Source organism: Sparus aurata, chromosome 15, assembly GCF_900880675.1.
Source record: "Sparus aurata chromosome 15, fSpaAur1.1, whole genome shotgun sequence".
NCBI classification, from domain to species: Eukaryota; Metazoa; Chordata; class Actinopteri; order Spariformes; family Sparidae; genus Sparus; species Sparus aurata.
Window position 1 is genome coordinate 14,301,296 of NC_044201.1, and position 25,533 is coordinate 14,326,828.

The 25,533-nt window shown below is 42.8% G+C and overlaps 1 protein-coding gene across 4 annotated transcripts; it reads left to right on the forward strand.

The window, feature by feature from the left end:
* The first annotated feature begins 914 nt into the window (after positions 1-914).
* Positions 915-24,676, forward strand: srfb (serum response factor b). Of its 4 annotated transcripts, none has more exons than XM_030442813.1 (8): positions 915-1,940; positions 7,205-7,471; positions 18,635-18,875; positions 22,066-22,227; positions 22,552-22,662; positions 23,005-23,199; positions 23,290-23,366; positions 24,373-24,468. In XM_030442813.1, the coding sequence occupies exons 1-8, from the start codon at positions 1,296-1,298 to the stop codon at positions 24,466-24,468; spliced, it is 1,794 nt and encodes a 597-aa protein (XP_030298673.1). In that variant the 5' UTR covers positions 915-1,295. The 4 variants fall into 4 exon arrangements, with proteins under 4 accessions (XP_030298673.1, XP_030298675.1, XP_030298674.1 ...); XM_030442814.1 differs by having other exon boundaries at positions 917-1,940; positions 22,063-22,227; positions 23,290-23,391; positions 24,373-24,676; XM_030442812.1 differs by having other exon boundaries at positions 1,296-1,940; positions 22,063-22,227; positions 24,373-24,676.
* The last annotated feature ends 857 nt before the right edge of the window (positions 24,677-25,533 follow it).

The following is a 25,533-nucleotide window of genomic DNA, read 5'->3' on the forward strand; positions in this document are numbered from 1 at the left end:
GACTTGTCGCAGCGAGAAAGGAGCCTTGATGACGGCTGAATTCCATTTAGCTGCTGCAGTTTAAGTGTCCTGCTGCCTCACTTGACCTACTGGGACACTTGAACAGATCTTAAATGTTATTAGAAACGTCTATTCCAGTTTTTCATGCCCTGACAAGTTGCATCTGAAGTGAAAGTGACACAGGGTTACATGTTGAATGCATGAATATTAATAACACATACTTATTCAACTTGCCAGCACAGTGAACATTAGTCTTGGAGCTCTTATAAAAGGTAGTGTGATGCAGGTCTAGTCTGCAAGGTAATATGGTGGATCTGCTATATTTTTAGGGGAAGCAGATAAGTATAGGATGCACACACACACACACACACACACACACATATATATATACGAATCATGCATGTGATCTGTCTTAATGTATCTAAATTTAGGTTGTATGTCCACCAACAGTTAAATAAAATACTGGGCAAGATCCAAGTAATTCAGAATCACTTAAACTCCTTCGGCCAACACATATCGACAAAGACATGTCTTGGCTTCCAAACTGTGGGAAAACATGTGTGTGGTGCGGCGCTGGGCAACCTGTGGGGAATAAAAAGTTGGATGTTTTGTTATTTTGGTGCCTGTGCCTGTTGTCGGTGACGTTGTCGGTAGCGCAACCATTTTGGTATTTATGCCAATGAGCCTGCCCTCTCGACCAATCACGGCGCTACTCAGATAATCCTCAGCCAATCGATAGGCGACGCTGTGACTCACCAAATAAGGAGAGACAGCACCATATAAGGAAACATTGTATCTCTTTATAAGGAGGGAAGTAGTTCTTGGGTTGTAATATCACTCCGCTGCCGTAAACGCCGCTTTAGAATTAGACGTTTTAACGCGACCCTGAGCCGTGGAGAGATAAATACTGCGTTAAAGATGAAGTTAAGCTGAAATCACGAGCGCTAGCAGGCCGATGCTCGCTCTTTTTTCGGCTCACGAGGCGGACTACGTGACGTGGCGGAGCGGCATGGGGGGCGCTCTTCGCGTTTTCCTTTTTGAGAAAGCGCTCGGAGTTTTGGAGATAGAGGAGGAGGGCGCACCAAACTGAGCCGGGGTTGAAGGGTCTCGGGGGCAGCATCACTTTCCAAAGTTTGTCTCGGTTATTTCCTGGCTTCTCCAAACCACCAAGCGGCCCGGTTTGTTTACATTTTGTGGCCCGTCCGTGTGCGCGTGTTTATCGGTCGCTTACGAGACAACGCGGCGACACTCCAGCTCGTTTGGCTGGTGTTCAGAGACTCGGTCCAGTAAATAGAATGTTACCGAGCCGGGTCGGGTCGGCACCATCTGGAAACGGGTCAGCTACAGGCAGAGGTACCGCGGGACACGGTTCGGGGGTTCTCGGCGGCGGGATACGTCCCGTTTTGATCAGAGCAGGGCAAGCTTTACCGGGGGTCAGCGAGAGCGCCGGTGCCGCCGGGCGACAGGGGGAGAGAGACGCCGTCGGGATGCTGGGGGCTAACGGTCCAGGTGGTCCGAGAGGGGCGAGACCGGGGAACGGGGCCGGCGTGACTCTACAGACCGCCGTCCAGGGCAACATGGTGGGGTTGAACACCCAGGTCGTGTTGGCTCACGGAACCAGGTTCGACCCGGACAGAGAGCCCGCTCCCATGTGCAGCGGCTCGGATAACGACTCGGACTCGGGAGATGACGACGACCCAGTGGGTTCACTCGGGGACAGCAGGAGAGGGGTGAAGCGGGAGAGGGAGATGGAAGCCGCGGTGACGGGGCAGGAGGTGGGAGTCGCTCCCGGAGGCTACGGCATGGTGCCCGGAGGGGTCGCCGGGGCAAAGCCGGGGAAGAAGACACGTGGGCGCGTCAAGATAAAGATGGAATTTATTGACAACAAGTTGAGACGTTACACCACTTTCAGCAAGAGGAAGACGGGTATCATGAAGAAGGTGAGTCAGGTGACTGTGTGCTGGATGTCATCCAACTCTAGTTGCGTTTGATTTGAGTGTCACTCAGGTGTTGTTTGGCCTAGATATGCTGCGGTATAATACACGGTGCTGTGCACTCATTCATCCATTCATGGAATCTGCAAAGAGGTTGAGGTCACACCTAGATAATCTGCACAATCATAACACCAGCAGGCAAAGTGCTGCAGGGTCACATTAATACACAGAGTAAAAGACAAGGATAGTGGGCTTAGATTTAATCGTGAAGCTGTTGAATGCATAAAAATCAAGTTTTGTCAAGATGGAAGACAATTATGACACAAACTTGACTGGCTGTGAGGAAGTCAGAGCATTACATGACAGGCAATGTGCTTTAAATAGACTTGAGCAAATGACAATTCTATTTATGACCAAGCCCACCCCAACTCTAACACATGACACACACACACCGATTCCCAGAAAGATGGACACACACATTCGTGCACACATGCATCTACATACAGAGACAGACAAACATGCAAGGCCTGTGTGAAGGACTTCCCATCAGTGCACGCAGGCTGTCCCCTCTGTCACTGTGTAGCAGGCTGCAGCCATGCGGCGGTGAGCAGCAGCAGCCTGTAGGTTCCAACAGCTGACTGAACCCCAGGGAAGCAGATCAGAGGACAGTCAAGGAGCAGTCACACAGAAGAGAGGAGCTTGGGCCTGTCTGTGCAGGCATTATGGCCGTGTTCATTTTGAAAGCAAGCGTCCAGCCTCATCCAGCCAGCGATGACTTGGGTTTCAGATTTGTTTAGTTGAGTCTGGCACATTACAGATGACAGAAGTTGCTCCACGGTAGTCACAGTCGCCTCCATTACTGTCTCCTAAGATTAAAGCAATGCTCCTCTGGAAAGCCACAAATCAAGCGCACAGTTGCTGCCATGACATCTAAAGTTGATTATTTGGAGTCGAGGTCCACTGGTGACCAGAAGCACAGCGATTGTTTTCGCTGTAGACTGTAGACCATTTTTCATTATGACTTTTTAAATGAACACCCGTAGGCAACTCACTTCATTGTAGTGCAAGAGTTTTCCTCCTGTTACTCCTCGAAATGCTTGTACTGTGCACTCTGCAGTCTTTTTTTTTTTTTTTTTTTAAGCATCCCAGACTGTTGTCGTGGAAACTGAGGTGTCTTTATGTAGGCTCTTCACAACATGAACACTATTTGACACGCTGCTCGGATGGAGATTTTTTTTTTGAAAACGTTGCCTACACTATGTCAGCCATCACAGAAATTGACAAGTGGGTGGAGTGGGAAGACTCATAGTAGACTGGTCTCAAACTGGTTTCCAGGACGTGCCTAGTTTCATATTGAAGGATGTGGTGAGTGAAGCACAGGCCTGCTCGTTCTCTTCTCGTGATGTGCGTTAAGATTACATGCTTGTAAACACTTGCGCGATACAAGTTGTTCCATTTGTGGTGCAGGATTGCTCAATTAAAACTTCTGGTTCCCTTTTATTTTGGTTCCTATATTTGCACAAAGAAGGACAAGGTGTTAATTTGTGCTCTTTCTCTCACTATGCTCGGTAGACTTGTCACAGCAGGGAAAGCACAGGTGTTATTAATAACAAATGCTGCCTCCATTCCATTAAAGTGCCTCAATAAGCCTTGCTGTGAACCTGACTTGCTGAAATGGAACACAGCCATTATTAATGTTATTGTTCACGCTTGGCCTTTTCCTGCTTTGATATGTCTAGTGCTGAAGCAATTAGACCAAAATGGATCAGTTAACTGATGGAAACTTCATCCCTAAAATGTAGATGATTGATTAAGCTAACTGTCCGTCACACATTCACTGGCTCCAGCTCTTTTTAATGTGAAGATTTGTTTTTATGTCATCTGAGGTCATCAGCTGATATTGGCCCATCTCGGATAAATCATATATTTTGTCCAATATGCACAAATGTGGAATTTTTGTCGAGATTATAATGAAGAAAAGACGGGAGGGTTAATCTTTAATTTCTTAACTCCCAGTGAAGTTTACTGTTTCAGTCCACTAACGTTTGTTAGTGTTTTGGACAATAAAGGTCATTGTTGACCTGTATAGTATCTGTCCTCTATTACGTATCTGAGACCAAAGTGTTTGATAAATACTTTTACGAGAGTATTGCAACATATCAGAATGCTTTATTTTATCGGTATCGTCGTCACCCCCCAAAATTAAGTATCAGTTAAACTCCAGTTTTAAGTAGTCAGACAAAACATACAAGCTGAAGAAACTACCTTTGACTGTTTGCCCTTTCCCACTAGTGCAATGCATGATGATCTATAATGCCTGGTTACTGGCCATTGGTTGGACACTACTTTTCTCGGTGCATTGTGGGTTAGGGTATAATAAATCTCACTATACATTCATACAGCACTCTAAAATGGCAAAGTCACTATATAGTCCATTATATATTGGGTAGTGATCCAGGAGCTTTGGACTGCTGGAAGAAAGAGGTTTTTCAGGCTGGGAGCTAGCTTGTTAGCATGCTAAATGTAGTAGGTAGTAGTACAACAGAACGCATAGATGTCTGTGACACAATGCCAAAACTGTTCTTGCGTAACATTCTGTTGATCATTTTTGTTTAATGTTTTCATGTCTTACACATTGTGCCTTTTTTAAGAAGCTAAAAAACATCGATTGGACCAATTGGTTAAAAAAACGGATGGTGATCCGTTTGTTTAGACTACTAATCGATTAATCATTGCACCTCTGCTATCAACTGTGTCATCTCAAGGTTGCCTTTGGAACTAGTGTTCCAATTACAAGCAGAAAAAAAGATATAAGCTGAAGAATGGGGCCATAAAAAGCTGCCTATCTCCATGTTGGCATCCATGAGTTTATCTTACACACCGGCCTTATTTGATATATAGGCTCCGGATGTTTTGTGTGACAGAGGAACCAATTACGGCCTGGGTTGACCCTGCCGCCATGAATATTTATGAGAAAATCAGCGGAGCGAGGAAACTTATTAAAGCATTGTGTAGGTCTAGTTTGTGCTGCCACCTAGCACACTTAAGCTGACAAATGAGTCCTTCTCTGCCTTGGATGTTGGCCAAACATCAGGCCCTGTTGTTAGAGACCCTCTGAAGCTGCTGCAGAGCTAATCAAGGGAGATGGCAGTGGAAGAGCATGACTGGAGCTGTGTAGTTCATTAGCTGCCCCTATAATTCTGCATTAACAGTCAGTGAGGTGAATTGTACGAATGGCAGGAGAAAGAGAGAGGTTTCTTTTCAAACACTGTTCTTACACACACACACACACACACACACACACATACACATACACACACGATTATGGTTGCTCAGGTGAAACAAATGCAGCATTGAGCTCCTGTAGCAGTAGCCGGCTGTCATTAGCCTTCCTCTGCTCTGTCGTCATGATGTTAAACACAAAAGGCAAATATGAGTTCAGCGTGTTCCCAGATATGGAGGATTGGTCTGATACAGCCTATAATGACCACAGTGTTGGGCCATAATGGAGCACAGCAGTATGAATGCATCGTTTAATAGCAGCTCAATAAAATCCTTACATTTGAATGCGATTCATCTCCTCTTTCAGTGGCTTATTTATCAGCTAGCTGCGGCTGCAACTGTGTTCGCCAAGGTGATGGCGATGGCACTGTACCAGAAGCATCCTCCACATAACTTATGACTCATTTAGATAAAAAGGCTGTCTCAGGAGTTCACTCTGAGTGCAGCCTCGTAGTCCGTGTGTTGGATGAATCTCATTGTGCATCTCCTTTACCGCGGGGTTTCTGAATGTTTGTGTGTATGTGCATACTGTATAATGAATGACAAGGCAGAGAGGGTAGACTCACGTTTCACCTCTTGCGTGCTAAAATCAATACCTTGTGCGTGTGTGTGTGTGTGCACGCTCCTTCGTCAAGACTGGGTTACTACACAAGCCCCCACTGCAATCAGTCTGAAAGCTATATCACTCTCTTTATTCTGGGGGTCTTATCTCATGTTATTTTAGCTTAATTTCTGCTATACGTCAGAGTTCACTACATGGGTATTTTCAGATTTCAGTGTTTTCTTGGCTACGTTGTTTATTTCCAGAGGTTCACCTTTGAAATCTCTTATATTCCCTTTCCAGTGGAGATTACGTTGTCTGTGATACAAGAGTAATCCAAGCCGTAATTTAGAGCACCATATATGGTCATAACAATGCCAGCATTTTAAGTTAATCACAATGCTATAAAAAAAACGACACTAAATGTCTCTCTGATACCATTGTGAAAAAGTCAGAGGCACCCTAGAACACAGTCACTAAAAACCTGCATCTGGTACAGACATAAGTTTTTAATAAAGTCTCTGAACACAACACATACCAACACATGTAATAATGTTAATGTTGGTGCAGCTTTTGGTTGAAAATCTAATTGTAGATCTGATTTTTTTAAAGCTTTGTTGCAGTTCTAATCTAATGCGCCAATCAGTTGTTTATTTGATTAGCCAATTGAAAGTAGAGTTTGACCAATATGCAGTATTGGGGCCAGTAAAAAATTCCTGTAACGATGTATCAGCCGTTCAGTTATTTTTATTTTTTACTTATTTTTTTTTTTTTTTTACAGTGATCCCTCAAATGTGGTCATCAAAGACTTAATGGAGGCAGGACAATTAACAACAAAATCAGTGAACTAACGCAGTAAACTTAACTCAAAATGTAATAATTAATAAGTCACATCAAGCATTTTTTACTGCACAGTAATCTTAAAAAACAACATTTTCCTGTCGGCCGATAATTAACGGCCAACCCATCTGTTTGTTGGGCTGTAATTGAAAGACAATTTTTACCAATTAAACTATTTTCCAGAATTTTATTTTTTTTAGTAATTCTTTCAACATGTTAAACATTTGCCGATTCCAGCTTCTATAAATGTGAGGATTTGCTGCTTCTTTTTGTCAGTAATGATGGTAAATGAAGAGTCTTTGGGTTTTGGACTGTTGGTTGGACAAAAGGAGCCATTTGAAGACGTCACTTTGGGCTCTGGGACATCATGATGATGATTTTTTCGCAATGTTCTGAGATTTTCTAAAATAAAAAAATTAATTGTGAAAATAAATTCCAGACTAGTCCATATTGAAAAGAAGGGATAGCCCTACTTTCAATATTTTCATGCATGGATTTCATATCGTTTAAACACATTGTAAAAGTATCAGTGTCAGTACTTTTGATTTCTAGCCTGATTATTAGCCCATCCTCTGATGTTTGACATTTTCTTCTTTCTGTCTCCTAGGCCTACGAACTCTCCACCCTGACGGGAACCCAGGTCCTGCTGCTCGTGGCCAGCGAAACAGGCCACGTCTATACTTTCGCCACCCGCAAACTCCAACCCATGATCACAAGCGAAACAGGCAAAGCCCTGATCCAAACATGCCTCAACTCACCGGACTCACCGCCGCGCTCGGATCCCTCCATGGACCAGCGCATGAGTGCCACGGGCTTCGAGGAGACGGACCTCACCTACCAGGTGTCTGAATCGGAGAGTATGGGCGACACAAAGGTGAGAGTCAAAAATAAGGGCAAGCTTCTTCTCTTTTGGGAAAATCTGAGCTGTCAATCCCCAAAAAACAAAGTGTTAATCTCAATGAGGCATGAATTGCACTGCAAATTTAAACAAAACAAAAAACAAAAACAGAACTGATAAAGCACCAGAGAGTCGCTCATGGGGTTTAGTGGGAAATCTCTCCAAAAAAGGCCAGACGAGCACACGAGGAGAGCAAATAAATCAAACCCACGAGCAGTTGTGGAAAATCATCTTCGTCCTATTGTAAACACCCTTCTGAACTTTTGCCTGTTAGATGTGAGGCCTCGGGTTTTGGGCTCAGCGGTTTGGTTCTGAGCACCAAGTCATTCGTTTGAATTAAACCAAAAAGTCTGACCAGTCCTTCAAAGGGCTGTACAGTGCAGGGAGAGCCAGATCAAATGTGTAGTATTATCCCACTTACCGAAGGGAGCTGTCTGCACTTTACCTTTGTGACCTCTCATCCAGGAAAGCCTCGTAACGCTCTCAGAGATAAATCACAGCAGGTCTGGGTTGTGTTAGCAGGAGAAACACGCAGTCTTTTGGATAGAGGACTTTGTGTTTATCTTAGATTTTTGCGATGGAGCTGTCTTTTGCCCGTGGATGAAAATCTGAGTTCACATATATTTCTGAAAATATTGGAATATGACGCATTTGGTGCATTCTTCAAATTTGTTAACCTTCTAAAAGTTCTTAAAACAGAAAAAAAAGTGTTCCTGTGTTTTCACACTACATGCAAGTAGCGATGCGATAAACTCGTCAGCCGACACTCTTTACTCTCCGCACTTTGGTGAGTTCACGTGCCGGGAAGCCGAGATCACCTCTGCTGTTTACACAGCTTAAATACGCCCCTTTGAAGACACCTCCACGCCTGTTAGGCTTGCGTGCTGTTTTTACAAGGCACTAGCTAACACGTACCATACACCGTCAGGGATGGGAGCTCAACCTTCGCATGTTAAGCCACTCTCATGCCGCCTCTGCTCATTGATAAAAATTAGATTCTGCCTCTGTTGCCATATATGGTATGGTTTCCCTGCCTGCTCTCTTGGCTGAGGCCCCTCACATTCCTTATAAGCTGCAGCTGTCTTTGGAGTCCTGTGATCCCCCCCACCCACCCACCCACCCCCACAACTCATTTAGTGATATGGAGGAGAGGTATGGATGTAGATATGAGCAGGTCGACTGGAAACATTTGAGCGATACTTTTACGTTTCATGTGATGTCTATTTAGGTGGCTGGCAGGGACGCTGTGACCTGTGCCCTCCCCGCTGTAGTCCAGAGTGTGGGAGTCCAGCATGGGCCCCGTGAACACTGCTTACAGTAGAAATCACCACTGCATGATCCATGTCAGGATCAGCGCTGTTAAGGTTAGGACCCAGCAGGTGTATACGGAGGCCTCAAATGATCATTTCTATGCAGTAGGTCTGTGGCTGCGTGCACCTCTGCAGCGTCTCGACATGATTCATCAAGAGGGCCGTATGTCATACATACGGTCCAAGCTAGTCTAAACAGTTCAGGGTCTGCGACGGCTGGTGGGGGAAGTGGAGGACATTTTGGAAAAGCAGAAGAGAGAGACTCGGGAGATAAGTGAAGCAGACATGATTTAATGCTGTAAGCGATGCTCATGATATCATGTGACAGCATAAATTCTGGTGCTAGTATCCTTTAATACTCTTGGAGGATTAAAAGAGGGACGCAAGATTTTAAAATATCAATGGCATTTGGTGATAGAACTCTGCATCTATTTTGTCATCTAGTTGTGTAATTTGGAAAGAAAAATAGTATCATGGCTAATAGGGATTGACCCATGTGTTTTTTTCAGGGCCAATACCAATCATTAGTAATCGAGGAGACCATTATTTGGAACCGATATACGTTTGCAGTAAAATGCCTCTTTATACTAACACTCCACTACATTATTTTTTTGCTAACTTTAGTAACTAGTTACTTTGCAGATTCAGATTCAGATTATTTGGTGAGGATTGGTTACACGCCACAAGTAATAGCCAATCAGATCGTGTTTTGGGACTTTCTGAGGCCAAAGAGTGCTGACTAGAAACAGAGAAAGGATGCTGCATCAGAGCAAGGTTTTACATTTTTGGATTCATTTATTTTGTTAGCAATCATACACAAAAAACACCCATGCCGTTAATCAGGAAAATGCTAAATGTTGGCTCCGATCAGGCCAATAAGTGTTCTAGTGGTATATTGGAGTTTTATAGATGTTGTTTAAAATGTTAATATTGGCTATCCACCAAACATGTTCTCTGAGAGTGATGTAATATTATCATGTATTGTGCAAAGAAAATTGAGTCAGTCGCCCATCATGACTGACTGAATGTAAATGAAAGCAGTCTATAGATTGTCAAAAAAATGGAGAATCTGCTCATCCAAAATTCCAGAGCCCAAACTGAAGTCTTCTAATTGCTTCTTTTGTCCAACAAACCATCCGAAACCCAAAGACTCTTTACTTACTGTCAGAAATGTAAAGCAGCACATCCCCTCGTTTAAAAAGCTTGAACTAACAGGTGATTTTTGGTAAAAAATTACCAAAAAAAAGATTTATTGTTTAAAATAAGTTGATAGTTTTCTTTCACCTAAAATGTGTTGACTATAACCGTTGCAGTTTAGTGTGGGTCGGCCATATATGACCGGCTTAATAATGTTGGTATCAGCACTGACATTGTTCAGCTGGATCGGCTTGTGTATCTTTAAAGTGCCAACAGACAACTTTCCCTCTAGCATTTTCTAAATGATATTATTTTAAAGACAACTGGAATCATTTCCATTTTCCTCAGAGTCATAAATCGCAACGACTGGGACAAAACATGAGTTTATTCAAACATTTAGCGTATGACAGAAATGGATCATGAGTTCACCTTCCTTTTGGAAATGGCAGCAAGGTTTATAGGGAATCAATGTAAACACTGATGGTTTCATTATTCTGTATACATGTACTGTGCAATGAACATTACCCTCATAATGATACATTGAAACAGAAAGCTCCATGCTTTGGTTCTAGTCAATCAAAATAAAAGCCTGGCGAAGCCGTTCAGCATGTAACAACGTGACTGAATTGGCTCAAGGCAAAAATATTTTCAACTAGGCTGTAAAGAAAATAAAAAACATGGTGGCCTCTCTGGAAATGTTATCAAATATCTCCTGAACTATTTTCCTAAATTAGTTGATAAATAGATTTTAAGGCGAGTAATGGATCGTGCAGTTGAGAGTCGTGCTTCGTATAATGCTGCAGCGACGTGTATTTGTAGTCGGTAGCTCTGTGTGAGTGTTTGAAAAGGCTGAGTCACACTCTTATCATCTCATCATCTGCTGATTGGTCTGATGACTCTTAATTTGTTGGTCATGTCACCAGACCTCAACTGACAAAAACGAGCAGTGAGACTGATGCGCACGTGCTTCTCTTTAGAATCTACTTTTAGCGGTCACACGTGGAAGATCGTGTCTTTTAGCCGAGCAAGATTCAGTTTTAAGGTGATAAGACCTTAAATTTAAGGTGCGTGACTCACTTTATCTGGAAACCCCTCCCTTTTTATTGCCTCTGTGGCTGCTTCTTGACATCAGACAGGCCTACAGTACAGATGTTTTTATGCTTTTTGGGATATTTTTGGACTGGGTTGGCAAATCCCACAACTCATGTTTGCTTAGAGGATCCAGTTTAGGACAGATTTCTCCATATCAGTCTCCTGGTTTTCCCCTCCTCTTCCCTCCATCCCTCTCTCTTCCTGCTGCTCTGGCTGTCAGTGCCACTGCTGTTTTGTAATCCTGGTGAAGTTTATTTGCTGTTCTCCTCATTAGCACAGATCACTCTGTCTTTGCAACTGAAAGCATCCAGACTGAGGCCACTGTCCTGACCAGCAGCTGACATATGTGTTTTTTTTGTGTTTTTTTTCCCCCTGCGTTGTGGCTCTATTAGACGTCCTGTGACCACTTCCACAGTGTCTGTGCTCAACACATTGTATGCCTATAAATGTGTATGAATTTGAATTTGTCTCCTTGAGAAGAGATTTGATAATTAATTATCACAACATGAAGTTTTTATCTTTTGACACTTTTTTCTTCTGTCTTCCCGTCTAACTGTTGTTCGTGGTTTGAAGTGGGTGACAAGAGAGAATCTCTGAGATAATGGAAAGTTAATTTGCTCAGATATGCGCTCTTATCACCAGGCTGTTGTACGAAGAGAAAGGTGGTGGTGGTGTCAGAGGGAGAGCGGCATGTTGGCTGCGTTCAAGGGGGGGGGAAGCAGCGTTATGTCACCTCCCCCCTCCTTCCTCCCCTTTATTTTACAGCAAGCAACTGGACAGGTCAGACGCCATTGGCTGCACCTCCTCCACTTGGGCTGCCTTGCCTTTTTTAGCAGTCCCAAATGGAGCTGCAAATTCCATGTTGCTGGCAGGGTGACAGACTGGGAGATGGGAGCCAGCAAATGGGAGATTAGACGAGGACCAGGCACCAGTAAACTGCACAATGGGCTCCCCAGCCAGCACTGGCCCCAGCCTGCCAGTTGTCACCTTCAATTTGGAATGATTAATCCCTCATGAATAGGGAATCATTTGTGTCCTTCTCTTTTTAATTACTCTCTCATTTCCTTGTCTTTTTTAAATACAGGGTCTTCCGTCTGTCTGTGAAGGAGGGCAATGGAGGCGTTTATCCCTTTACTATAAATAGAAACCTTCAAACCGCACTAAATTTTGGAAAACGGCACATTGAAAAATCTTTGAAAAAGCTAAGATCAAATGTTTGCCACTTTTAACCAAAAGAAACTTTGGAGGCTGTGTAGAGTCTGTCTCCTGATCCTTTTTATATTGTGATTTATTGTATGTTGGCTGTTGATAGAGGAGGGGCAGAATGTTTAACACTTAAGATATCTGTTGCGTGAGTTAAATAATGTCCCTCTCTTGTAAAATGGACTACTACTTAGACTGCCTCTCCCCATGACATGCTGACTCCAGAGGATCCATTGCTTATTCCAGACGACACAGCCCCTTCGTTCACACGACTATAAATTGTGACTTCATTTGTTAGGTCCTGGTACATCATTGTACTAGGTGGCGTGTTTTCCCAGGTCGGTCCCTGATTGAGCGAAAAGAGCAGTGATTGTAAGGTTAATTTAAAACCGAGGTAAAAAGAGGATCTGGGATCAAATTAAAGAAATTTAAACAATTGAGTGCAAACAGGGACTATTAGGACTCGGCAGAGGTATGCACCCTATAGAGCGATGGTATTCACTACCAGCTCATGTCATTTTCCTTGATTAATCAGTTGATTGTATGGAAGAATTTATTAATGCAAGGTGACATCTTTAAGTTGCTAATGTTGTCTGATTTTAAAATTAAAATAATAAGAAAAAAAAAAACAGACAAAAAATTATATTTAATATAACATTTCGTGAAAATCACCAAATCTTCGGAATTAAGAAACTAGAGCCAGGTAACATTTGGCTCTTTTAGTATGGAAATTACTAGTTATCAAAGTAGATCAAGTAAGAAAAATCGCTTAATTGACTAATTGCTTCAGCTCCAAGCTGTTATATCTACCTATCACACTTGCTGGACTTTTTTGAAGATTACAGGTGAGGTGTCCGTTGATAGTGATGTGGATAGTATGATGGTGACGGTGTGTAAAGGAGCAGGAGATGTACAGGACCTGAGGAGGAAGTGACGGCGCTGAGCCCTTTGGCTTCATCAAACATGATTCTCTGCTCTCACTACTGGTCCGAAGGAATGCATTACACCACTGCAGCACATGTTTACTATGCACTGCCTTGACTCTGAACTAAAAGCCAGGGCTGTTTATGGATTGGCCAGTTTAAAGGATACTCATGGAGATGGTCAAACAAAGCAGTAGGTCAGTGGAAGCTTCCTATGTAGGTCACAGAGATATAAGCAGTTTGACTAGACCTGGATTACCACAGAGAACCTACATGATGTGTTGTAGGGGTGGCTGTTGGAGAAGATGAAGCCTTTCTCTCAATCCATTACAGGAATTCAGTTGTTCTTGCAGGGCCCCAGTGGTGAGAAGTGCGAAAAGTCAGATGGCGTCTGCCGTCACACGTGCCCTCGTGCTGCTTCAGCTGGCCCGCAAAGGGTTAATTCCCCCTCAGAGGTGCTCGGGTTTCCCGCCAGCTGTCCGTGCCCTCAGCTGTTTGTACTCTCTGTCACTCCCCTATCCTGTCCCCTGTCCCTAACCTCACACAGGTCTTTCTCTGCTTCGCCTGCCACACTCAGACACACACTATCCCCTGCTTACTTTGGCTAAGAAGAGCTACTTGTGAGCACACCGCTGTTAGCTTTCTACAGCTACCTTGTCGTCAGCGTTAAGTAGACCAGTTGATTTTTGCTCTTTTTTGCTCTTCTACTGTAACCATATTAAAGATGAATTATTTTATCCTGTTGTGATGATGTTTAGTAAAACATTTAATTGATATGCTGATCTAGAGCAAGTTTTTCTTATTTGTCTATATTAAAGACATATTCATAGGTTTACATGTGTTAATGCTGTAATAAACATCAGTGTTCTCATACTGTCCAGTGGTGCAGTACTGTGTTCCCCCTCTGTCTGACACGCTCTGTTTTAGCTCCTGTCTCTTTAAGGCCCTCCCTCCTAAATACCCAGTCTGCTCTGATTGGTCAGCTCTCACACACCTGACCCAGCGCCGCTATCAGCAGCAGAGCAGCTGTGCTAAATCAATTCTCACGCGCCAAACTATCTGCTAAGCTCACATTATGGAAATGCATAACATGGTACCATAGTGTGATTTCACAAAGTCACAGAATTAAAGGCGGAACTACTAACGAGGTGTTTCAGGAGCAGTGTTTTCTGTGGGAGAAAGGAGCTTCTGTTGGTGTGGGCTTTGACCTCTTTAACTCAAGATCTTTTACACGCACAAAAACATATATAACACACTGAAGTGAGTGGAAAAAACATGCTAAAGCAAACTAAGTCGCCTTTAACTTTTAGTTAAGGGTGGCTGTTATGATGATTTTAGATGGTGAGTGATCTTGAAGTTGTAACTTGTCCAAACTTCAGTACCCTAATTAATAACCAGATCGTTGCCACGTGAAACCATTAGAGTGATGTAGCCAACTAGATGATTATGCTGACTGGTCCAATCACTTCACCTGGCTCGTCCTTTTGTGACGAGTTGTGATCACTGCAAATTGAGTTGTAGCTAGCTCCATAGGCTATTTCAGGTCTGGCTATAGTTTACAGGGCATTTCAAAAGTGAGATCATGATATTTTGGCCAGATCACCCACCCCTAGTTTTAGTGAACATTAACAAAACAGCTGTGACTTAAACCAAATTGTTACGTTTCCTGGGAGAATGAAGTGGTGGTGACAGCTGTCAGTAATCACTCTGTGCTAAACGATAGGCCTAATTGTTGGACTGCAGACGAATGACGGTGTGAATTTACTCAGTTTTACTCTCAAGTTAAGAGGGCAGAACAACTGTGAGTCCTCTGTGTGCCCCTCCCCCTTTGACTTTCCAGCTGCTGTTTAACTAAAGAGGTAAAGGACCTTGGACTGTCAGAGCCCCTCAGCAGGGCCAGGATCTGAGCTGTAGACCAGCTAATTCACTGCTCAGCACTGTGTGGTTTTGGTTTTGTAAACTCTTGTGGATTCAGAGCAGCTTGTATAAGACACCACCTGCTGAGCCATCTGAGTCCCAGTAGAGTTTACTGCAACACCCTTGGCTATGTGTTAATCATCTGAGTGTTTTATCTCATCGAATAAAAACAAAATGTTTTGTCATTGTAGTGAGCCATGCTAGCAGACTATCTGTAACACTGAGATGTGAGCAGGCATTAATGTTGCTCTAGACTGGTGGCCAGTCCGTACAGTAGCTCCATGTGCATGTTTGCATGGTAGTGTGTGGTTGGAAGGCCTTATCAGTGGAGTCCATGCCGGATCCTCCACCTCTCACCCATGTAATCAGTCACATATAAAAACCAACAATGCTTTGCTAAGACAGGTTGGCCTAGCCTGCTTCTCTGCTACCTTTCTGTTATCAATAATGACTTTTTACAAGCCACAATCCTCCTTCACTCTCTCCTTCAATGTATGCCGTTTCCAGACACCCCAGTTGTATCATTCACTCACCTCATGTGTTATACTGCTGCACTGTGTGGAGTGCTTTACATCTATGACACAATAGCTTTGTCCCAATTCTGAGGCAGGATCATCCAAAGGACAAGGTCTGCGAAGGTGTGTGCGAGGAGAAGGGAGCTGAAGTCTAAGCTGAGCCTGCAATTTCTCGCTCAATGATACAGTTGAGCCAGTTTAGCACAAATATTTGCAAGTTTGTCACCAGGAAGTTGCCCAAAAATGGCCAACAAAATGTAAATAGCACTGGGAAACTGGGTTCACACTTAGGATGGTACCATAGTTTATATGTGAATTGTAATATTTCACTTCAATACATTATGGACAGCTAACAAATGGTGTACCAAGTTAATGATAACCATAATAGATGAAAGGGACACAAGTGTTTTAAATACAGTGTCTTTAAAGGGGCACTTTGTTGTTTTGGAGAAGAAATTCAAACTCAGAAATTTAATATTTACAGCATTAATCAGGTGATAATACAAACATTTCCATAACTAAATAAACAAGCTGCTCTCAGAGGAAAATAAAGTCCCCAGAACATTGTTTGAAGCTAGAAAGGTGGCATGGTCCGCCACATATAAACAAAGTCAACAGTATGAGCCTGTGTTGACCTCTAAGGTCAGTTTGTTCATTCAGTTTATTGAGTCATGAAAATGAAGAGAGTTTGTTTCCTTACTCCGTAATTTTTTTGAAAATAATTCAATAAAATATTTTATTATTTTTTTTAAACCATACCAAAAAACAACAACACACACACACAAAGCAAATATACAAACAGATCTGGTAAAAACAACCCCAGCCGCTCATTAGCATTAGAATAAACGAGGAAAGCCAGATCAACCAAGGAAAAAAACCAACAATTACTTAACATTATATATCATACAGTATGAGTAGGGGAGCATAGCAGAAACAATACCTTCTGCTGATGTCTTGAAAGGCTAATCATACCTACAATATTGCAAAAAAAACATGTAGCCATGTGGCATGCGCAGTAACCATTTATTTACCGAGGTGCCCCTTTAGCTTATTTCTTCACAGACTGAGTGGTACCCCCCACGGCAATTTAACTGTAAATCTATAAATAAGATACGAACAAACAGGCTTCCAATAGATACATAATGCAATGCCTTTTTATCGGTCTGTATAACTGACAGGAAAAGAGCTAAGAGGCGTGACATACAGCATGCAACTTCTCTTTGCCTTGCACTAACATACTGTAACTCAGTAAAGGAACATTCAGCCTGTATTAATAGGTCTCAACAGCATCTCTGTGCTTAATCAAACCCTCAAAGAACATTGAACCCACAGGAAAATATACACTCTTACATGCCTTCTAATGCTCAGGCTCATTCCCGTTCTGCTGCAACAGATCGTTACTATCAAGTGCTAAGTGTTTGTGTAAGTGCGTAGAAACGGGCACGGTGGGTTTTAGATGTGCTTTATCGTCCCAGTTGAACGCCCACCCAGCTCTCATCCTGCAGCCCACTCACCAACACATCCTGCTCTGCTGTTCAATGGATGCTCACATTAGTGTATGGTGCAACGCTGTGTCTCCCCTCCTTTTCATCTTAAGTTTATGTGAGCATCTCGTGTGCCCCATTTCCACGCCGTTCACCGGGATGCCACGTTAGTTGCGGTCAGTTGGTTGTCATAGTAACTCAACAAAAAGACGAGCGCAGTGAAATGATGTCAATTAATGCAACTTATTTCTCTTCGGAGACTTTTAAAAATGGCATTGCTTAGTGAAATGTTACCAGCGCTGATAATAATTTTACATATGGATGCAGTTAGAGAGGTCCCGGCCCGTTTCCCTTACCTTGTTTATGCCATTAATCCTGAGTCTATTAAAACCCTCTCTGCTTTCTGTCACCCAGCCATTGATCCGTGAAAATACTGCAAGTGTTAGAGCCCCCTCCTCCTGCCCACCCTGCTTTCAGCTGCTCAAAGAGGAAAAGCCCCATTAATGGTGTTGTTTTAGGTGTCCTCATGTGAAACCCTCCTGATGTTGGTTTTGCAGCTGGAATAAATGGGTCGCAGCAGAGCAGAGTAAAGACTAGTGCATCAGTTTGAAGTGCCAACAACTTCAAAGTAGTCAAAAAAAATATATCTTAAAAGGGCACTCCGCATATTTTACAAATCAAGATCAGTTTACAAGTTAAGATGTTGATTTTGGTCTCAGACTTAAAAAATGCTTTGGAAAAAAAACAAAACAAAACATATATCAGTGAAAGGCATGAGCAAATGCACAACATCGGATTGACAGGTCACCATTTATTGTATTTTCTGTCCCCATCCACCCTGCCTATCCCCCGTGCAACAGCAACACACATTACATAAAATGGAGCGAATGAATACAATAAAATAAATAAACGGTGATAACCAATATCACTTAAAGCGGCTCTGTGTCGTTTTGGTGAAACTTAACAAATCTAACAGAAAGCCTGAGTTACACATTGTAGATGTGGATATCATGGACACACTGACATCATTTATTAAGCGTTTTGAGTTGCATTGTGGGAATTGAAGGCGTCTGCTGTTGCTTCACTTTTCTCTTTTAAAACCGTCTCTTGTGAGTTCCTTTTTTAGTTTATGAATCACGGCTCCGGGGTGCGACTGTGACTGCTGCCAAAGATCTGTCATATTTTTTTAACAAACAGAACTGGCTGTGTGGACTGTTGCCTTCCAACAAATGTCAGCCTAGTAACAATCATTTTGTAAACTTTTATTCTATAATTGTTTTTATGATACCACAATATTTTAGATTTAAAATATTATTTGTGTTTGTTAAGCACTTTTAAAATCAGAACTTTTTAAACACTTGAGGTTGTAAAATGAAGAAATTATTATTATTTTTTTTTTTTGTATCGCCCAAAAAAAAACGTTCAGGTACCAGAAATGTTACCGGGAAGGACAAAATAGTATTGTTACTTCTCTTAAGTCCAATATTAAGATCCCTTGAGAATTCTTCAGCTCAGTGGTCGTCTTCCTCCTGCTCAACGTCTTTGCTTCCTCCCACAGGATACACTGAAGCCGACGTTCACGGTAGCCGGCCTACCAGGCACTACCAGCAGCGCCCAGTCCACGGTGCCCACCACCTCCACCACCATGCAGGTGAGCAGCGGACCTTCGTTTCCCATCACCAACTACCTGGCGCCCGTCTCGGCCGGCGGCAACATCAGCGCCAACGGTACCGTCCTCAAGACCGCCGGCGCCTCCACAGGGGTCATGCAGCTGCCCAGCGGCTTCACCTTCATGCCCGGTATGTAGGAGAGCAGCTCTGGTGCGCCTCTTCATTCTTTTCTTCATGGTTTGTTTGTCCCAACCTCACCCTTTAGAATGAAAATGGCCTTCATGTTTTGTTAATGTCACCGTGTGTCGAGCTTATTAGCTGATTAGAATTTGAATGGCGCCTCGGCGTGATCGCCGTGTCTTCTCAGAGTGGTCGTGCCTCTCTGTCTTCGAGCTGTTTACATCACACAACAGCCCCTTATAGCTGGTCAACAACACTCAGCGCCCTCGGGTGCTACAAAGCCCCCAGCATGCAGGGAAGCCACGTCTACTGGCAAGCGGCCCTGCCTTTGATTGTCACTCAGGGACAGGAATAATTAGGTGAGAGGGACACAATAGACCTGGCAATGAGGGCTGACGAACACGGCCCATAATTAGTCATGAATATTCAATGAAGGATCGGTGGCTTGTGCTAAAATTATAATTGAAGCGGACTGGGCTTAGTGACAGAGTGGTCCTGAACTAGACATGACCCTTCATTAAGGGGGGACTTCACAGACACACTCTGAAACACAAGGGAACTCTACTGCGCCAACTCAGGGAGGACTTTGGGGCAGCAGGTTCTGATTTGAGGATCCCTGAAGAGTTTCCAAATTGGCCTTCCCCAGTAATTATTCATTACTCTTCTGTTTCATGGTGGATGTGATGGAAAGTACTCTGGGTCTGTGGGTCTGTGGGTCTCCGAGTGGGGCCTGGGGGACGCTAAGAGGTCACAACTCCCCCAAAGACGTGCAGAATATTTGAATTTTTCATTTTTCATTCTCATCTGTTGGGCTATTTCATCAAAAATATTGTTATATTTGATTTTGTCACCCAGTCCTAGAATGTATTAAGTGCTTTGAGGAGATTTCTTAATATCAAGGTATATATTTTGCATCTCAGTAAGCTGTAAAATATCGCATTATTGTTTTAAGGCCATGTAACCAGGCCCTACTCATCTGTATAAGGTTTCCCATTGCTCTGGAACATCTATTTGGACTGTGATGACATGGACAATTTGAAAGGCGGCTCGACACTTAAATGCTGACCGGTGCAATCTTTTCTACAGCGTATGCTGTTATCATCAAGACAAGAGTCTGTGTTGCACCTGTGAGGGCCTCAGCGCTCGTCAGTGTTGTACTTAGCTCACTGTTGCAGTGTTTGTCTGCAGCAGCTGAACAGACAGACACACAATGTCCACTAATGGGTCCTGTATGTCATTTTGACTGACAGCTGAAGGACAGCCAGGCAGTCTCTCTGTCCAGCCACCCTGTTTTTCTCTTTCTCTATCTTCCTCATCCTTCTACTTCCTTCTACAACCTTCTCTCTCTCCCCACCCCCTCCCTCCCTCTCTTCTACCCGCTCACTCCCGCTCTCCTCTTCACCACCTGTCTGGCACATAGCAGCAGTGCCAGGTGGAATAACACACCCTCCCACACGAAAACCTCCTCAGTTGACAGCTTGACAGGGCCTGCCCACCCTCCTGCAGCAACTGTCTATGGAGCATATGACCAAATGTGAGGGTGTGACTCCACAGTCACGTTCTATATTCTAGACGTTCTAGCTATTTCTCGAAGAAGAGTTTTTTTTTTTTTTTAAATTTAAAACTCATGCCACATACACAATGAACCAAAATGACACCCATCTACATGGTTAGAATTAGCACCATTACATGTCACATAACACATTCACTGATTAATTTTTACCTCTCTTAGCATTTCTTGCACTCAGGTTTGAATCGACTAAAATGTCAACGTGCTATCCAACCACTTAATCACTATTTAATATCACACAGTATGCGTCACTTGAATGAGTTTTTATGCCTACATGATTGCTGAAGTGTTATTTAACATTTGCTTCAATTTTACTGGCTTTTTATTAAGAATTAAACTTAAAAACCTGACAGGGTAGCTTAAGCTGGAGTGGCATTGTTAGTTTAACAACTAAAAGTGCGATGAAGCAGCGTTTTCACATGCAGAGGAAGAACACGTGGATGAATGTGGAAATAAACAATTCGCAAATTAAACATTTTTCAATAATCGATTTTCTTTTTTAGGAAGACAAACTCTACAGACCTCAGTGTTGCACATTAGACATGGGACAATATGAAAATTTCATTTCACTAGTACCATGTCCACCATGATATAATTCAATTATTATTATTATTATTATTATTATTATTATTATTATTATTATTATTATTATTTATCAGTTTTAAAGGATCAAAATGTTTTAAAAACTTTTCTCTTAGTACTCTAATTTAATTGCACTCTTTACAGTCATTTATGTGAGGATACTCTTGATTATCTCAATTCACAATTATCCCGATGAGAGTTCACCTCGATCAACTTATGGAATGTTTTTAATCATTATCTGCAAAAGAAAAACCTTTTATCTGTCCATTTCTATTACAGACAATGTGTAGCTATGAGAAACACAGGGTACAGTACGGAACACCACATTGAACTTTTGTTATCTATGACTCGAACATTGGAATCAGTCATTGTTGCAATCATCAAGAACTAGATTGATTAATTATGAAATGGCAATCAAAATCCACAATATTAATTGAGATCTAGCTAGACTTGAAATAGCCTATCATTTTCTACGATTTTGCCTAAAGTAATGTGTAAGTAATTTGAAGCAGTGTGATGTTGCAATCTTGCCATGTAGTTGGCACAATTCTTGGTTTGTTTGCAAACAAAGGTAAGAAGACATCAAATATTCCGATCTCTATGATTCACCTGAAAAGTACACTATGGACTCATTCAAGATCAATCCAGATCTAAAATCATCAGATCGCCCACCCCTAGTGGATCTTTTGTAGAACTGTACTCAGGCTGACATTAAAGGCACACCATGCAGGATTTGTCGTTGCTGTTGGTAGTGAATTCAAGAGTGAAATAAACCGTCAAATACTGACACTTGGGGTTGGTGAGCCGCCACTTTTTCCCGGAATTGTCAACATCCAGAATCTTCCCAAGCATAGAAAAATCCAGGCAGAGGACAGGGTCTCTGCAGATCCTGACACTGCCACACACTTCCAGTGGGTCAGAAGTGATTATGGAGAGAGATCATATTTTGCATCGTATACATTGAAGTTAGTCGCACCTTTTCAAACTGTACTATCCTTCTGCATTCAGTCTTATCCCCCTCTGTGTGTCTCTGTGCCCCTCCAGCAGGCACTCCTCTCCCTCCCGGCACCCCCACCATTCCTCTGAGCCAGCTGCAGCAGCACTCCCTGGCCCTCCAGGGGCAGCATGGTCAGGCCCTGGCCGCCGCCCCGCAGCCTCAGCAGGGACAGCAGGCTGTCTTCCGCTTCCCTGCTGCTGTCTCTCTCACAGGTGACCTGCTCTGCATGCTGCCACCACTCCGCCTGCTTCTACTAATCATACTCATATCAGCACGGAGCTGCCGCTGATAGCTCTGCTAATGCTACGTCTCCTGCTATGACTAATAATCATGCACCTAATGCTGGGATTACTAATGCTACTTTGGCGACGACTTCTCCCTCAACTAATATTACTGCCAATGCTTCTACTGCCAGTGCTGCCATATGCCACCCCCACTGCTGCTCTCCCCGTACTCCTACTGCAGCTCCCGCTGCTCCTTGTGTGGGGTGTTAGATGACTTACTGGAGTGGCTGTTTGCCCTTTGTGTGTCTCTAGGAGCAGGGGTTCCCCAGCAGCTCCAGGCTATCCAGGTCCACCCCAACACTCAGTCCACCTCCAACAGTGACAGCAGCCCAGAGATCTCCCACACCTCCACAAACTCTACTGGTAAGTCAGAACCAATCTGTTGTCCCGTCTCATTATTCAGATTTTAACCCTCTGGATGAGAATGTGTATGTTTTCTTAGAGAAGTTCCATTTAAAAGTTTGATGAACTGCATCCAAAGCCTCTTTAAAGTGACATTGTGTCATTTTGTTTCTCTCCCTGTTCCAATCTGCTCTAGTTTCAAATGAGTTGTGTTTTTGTGCCACTGCATACGGCACAAGTTGAATTTTAAGATGGGCAGTAAGCGCCACCTGCTGGCCAACAAACATACACACCTCTTGCCCTCAGCATGACATGTGCTTTTTCCATCCCTACACCCCCCCTCCTCCCTTGCTCTCCTTCCAGCAACGGTGAGTCTCCCAGCAACCATTGTCACCTCGTCGGTGCCAACATCTGTGGCAGGTCACATGATGTACCCCAGCCCCCACACAGTGATGTACGCCTCCACGCCGTCCCTGGACGGGGGGCTAGCTGTGCTCAACGCCTTCTCCCAGGGCACCTCGGCCATGCAGGTGTCCCACGCACAGGGCCAAGACACAGGTGAGACACACAGACTAGTTACTGGCTGTCAAATTAACATAACTCTTGAGAATATGCAGATGGACCATCATGTGTTTTCCCCACCCTCAGGTGCTGTCCCTCAGGTGTTCCTCACAGCACCTCCAGGCACGGTGCAGATCCCTGTCTCAGCGGTGCAGCTACACCCAGTACGGCAAGATCTGCATTTTACAAGTGAAACTCTCATATTCCCTATGCAACCAGCATGCCACGTGACCGCTGCACTAATGCATCCTAACAGAGCACTGGCACACACAGGCCACGGGGTTGTCTCCCCGCACCTCTTTGTATGAATGAAGACAATCGGCTGGCAGTTTGTTTTACCTGTGATTTGCACCAAAATACACACCCAGTAGATATAACAAAACACGGCTGTAGAATCGCATGGAAAAGAAAAACTTGAATGTGTTTTATTTACATTATAAAAGACCAGATCCATGATGAAACTTGTGGGGAATTTAATATAAATATGTAGATATTTAGATTTCAAAACCGGAAAAATCCTTAAAACTTCAGGTTATTTTTGTCTTATAACAGGCTTAGTTTCTTTGAAGAATATGATTTCATAGTTAATAACTTGTAGGATAAGTTCACCCAAATATTGTGTCACTTTCTCCTCACCCTCATGCGGATGGAAAGTCGGGTGAATTTTCGTATGCACAAAACATTTCTGGAGCTTTACAGCAAAAGATTGTGGCAACATTCTCCTTACAAACTGAAGTAGATGGGCACTTAAAATGTAAAAAAAAAAAAAAAAAAAGAAGAATGAAAGGCATAATCCAAGTCTCAATTCGCAATAGACATAACCACATAACGCTTCTAGCTTCGGAGCCCCAGTGAATCCCAGTTTTTTTATGATTTAAGATGTCCCATATACTTAGTATTTTTACTGTCTAGCTCCAGAAATGTTTGTAGCCTACAAACCTTCCCTGGACTTTCCATTAGCAGTATAGATTATGGCAGAATTTTCATTTTTGGGTGAACCATTCGTTTAGATATTGTAGAAAACACCAGCTTCTGTTGCAGCTTCACACTACTCCAAGATAAACAGCATGTAGCGTAGCAGGATTTCCATCTGTGCCAGGTGTTGTGTGATGTGATGACATGTGATTGGCTGTCTGTGACGCCTCCTGACGTAGCTGTGTTGTGCTCCAGATGGTGATTGGCCAGCAGTCGAGCGGCAGCAGCAGTAACCTGACGGAGCTCCAGGTGGTGAACCTGGACGCAGCACAGAACTCGAAGAATGACTGACAGACGGCTGGAGCTGTGTAACGCGGCAGACCCAGGGACACGGACGGACAGACAAGACTGACCGACATCTCTATTTATTGATGCCTTCCTACAGAGTTTCACATCACACTTCTGAATGTGACTTTAAAGTACATATATATACACACACAATCAAGGGCATAAGTGTGGCTGACCCTTATACAGTATGTTTCGATATATATATATATATATATATATATATATATATATATATATATATATATATATATATATATATATATATATATATATATATATATATATATATATATATTATATATTATATATATATATATATATATATATATATATATATATATATATATATATATATATATATATATATTCGCAGATGCATAGGAAATATATCACTACATCCATCATGGGAAGCTATTTTCTATGCTGTTAGATGGTGTTATTTTTTTTTGTGTGTGTTGTTTTTTTTTTTGGAAAATGTGTAATTACCTTCTCACACACACACACACACACACTGCAAGGTGCCACAGCTTCACACCAGCCAAAGAGACATTTGTTTGTCTGAATGTTCCAGTGTGAGCAACTTGTGCACAAGCGTGTGTGCGCGTGCATATCTGGGGTTTGGAAATGGGCGGGGAGACACTTATTGACTTAAAAAAAAAGAAAAAGGAAAAAAAGGAGACATTTGAAAGTGTACATAGATTTTTTTTTTTTTTCTAAATTGACAACTTGTATTTTTAGCCTGGTTTAGTTTGTGCAACGGCATGTAGTTGTTTTTTACGTAGTGGTTTTGTATGTACATGAAAATGATTTGCATAAAGGATTTACATGTCTATGTAAATTAATTTAATATACCATCATCTGTTGATATACTGTCATGCTGTTGGGAGTTTTCACTACAAGATGGAGAAAGAACGCTGGATGTTTTTCTACATTTTTCTTGATTGTGACATGGATCGAGCAGCTGGGTCACAACATGTAAAACAGACGATATTTATGTTTTACTGATCACATATTCTTACGTCAGTGAAACAGCTGATGTTCTGATCATTAGGTTTCATCTTCAGTTTA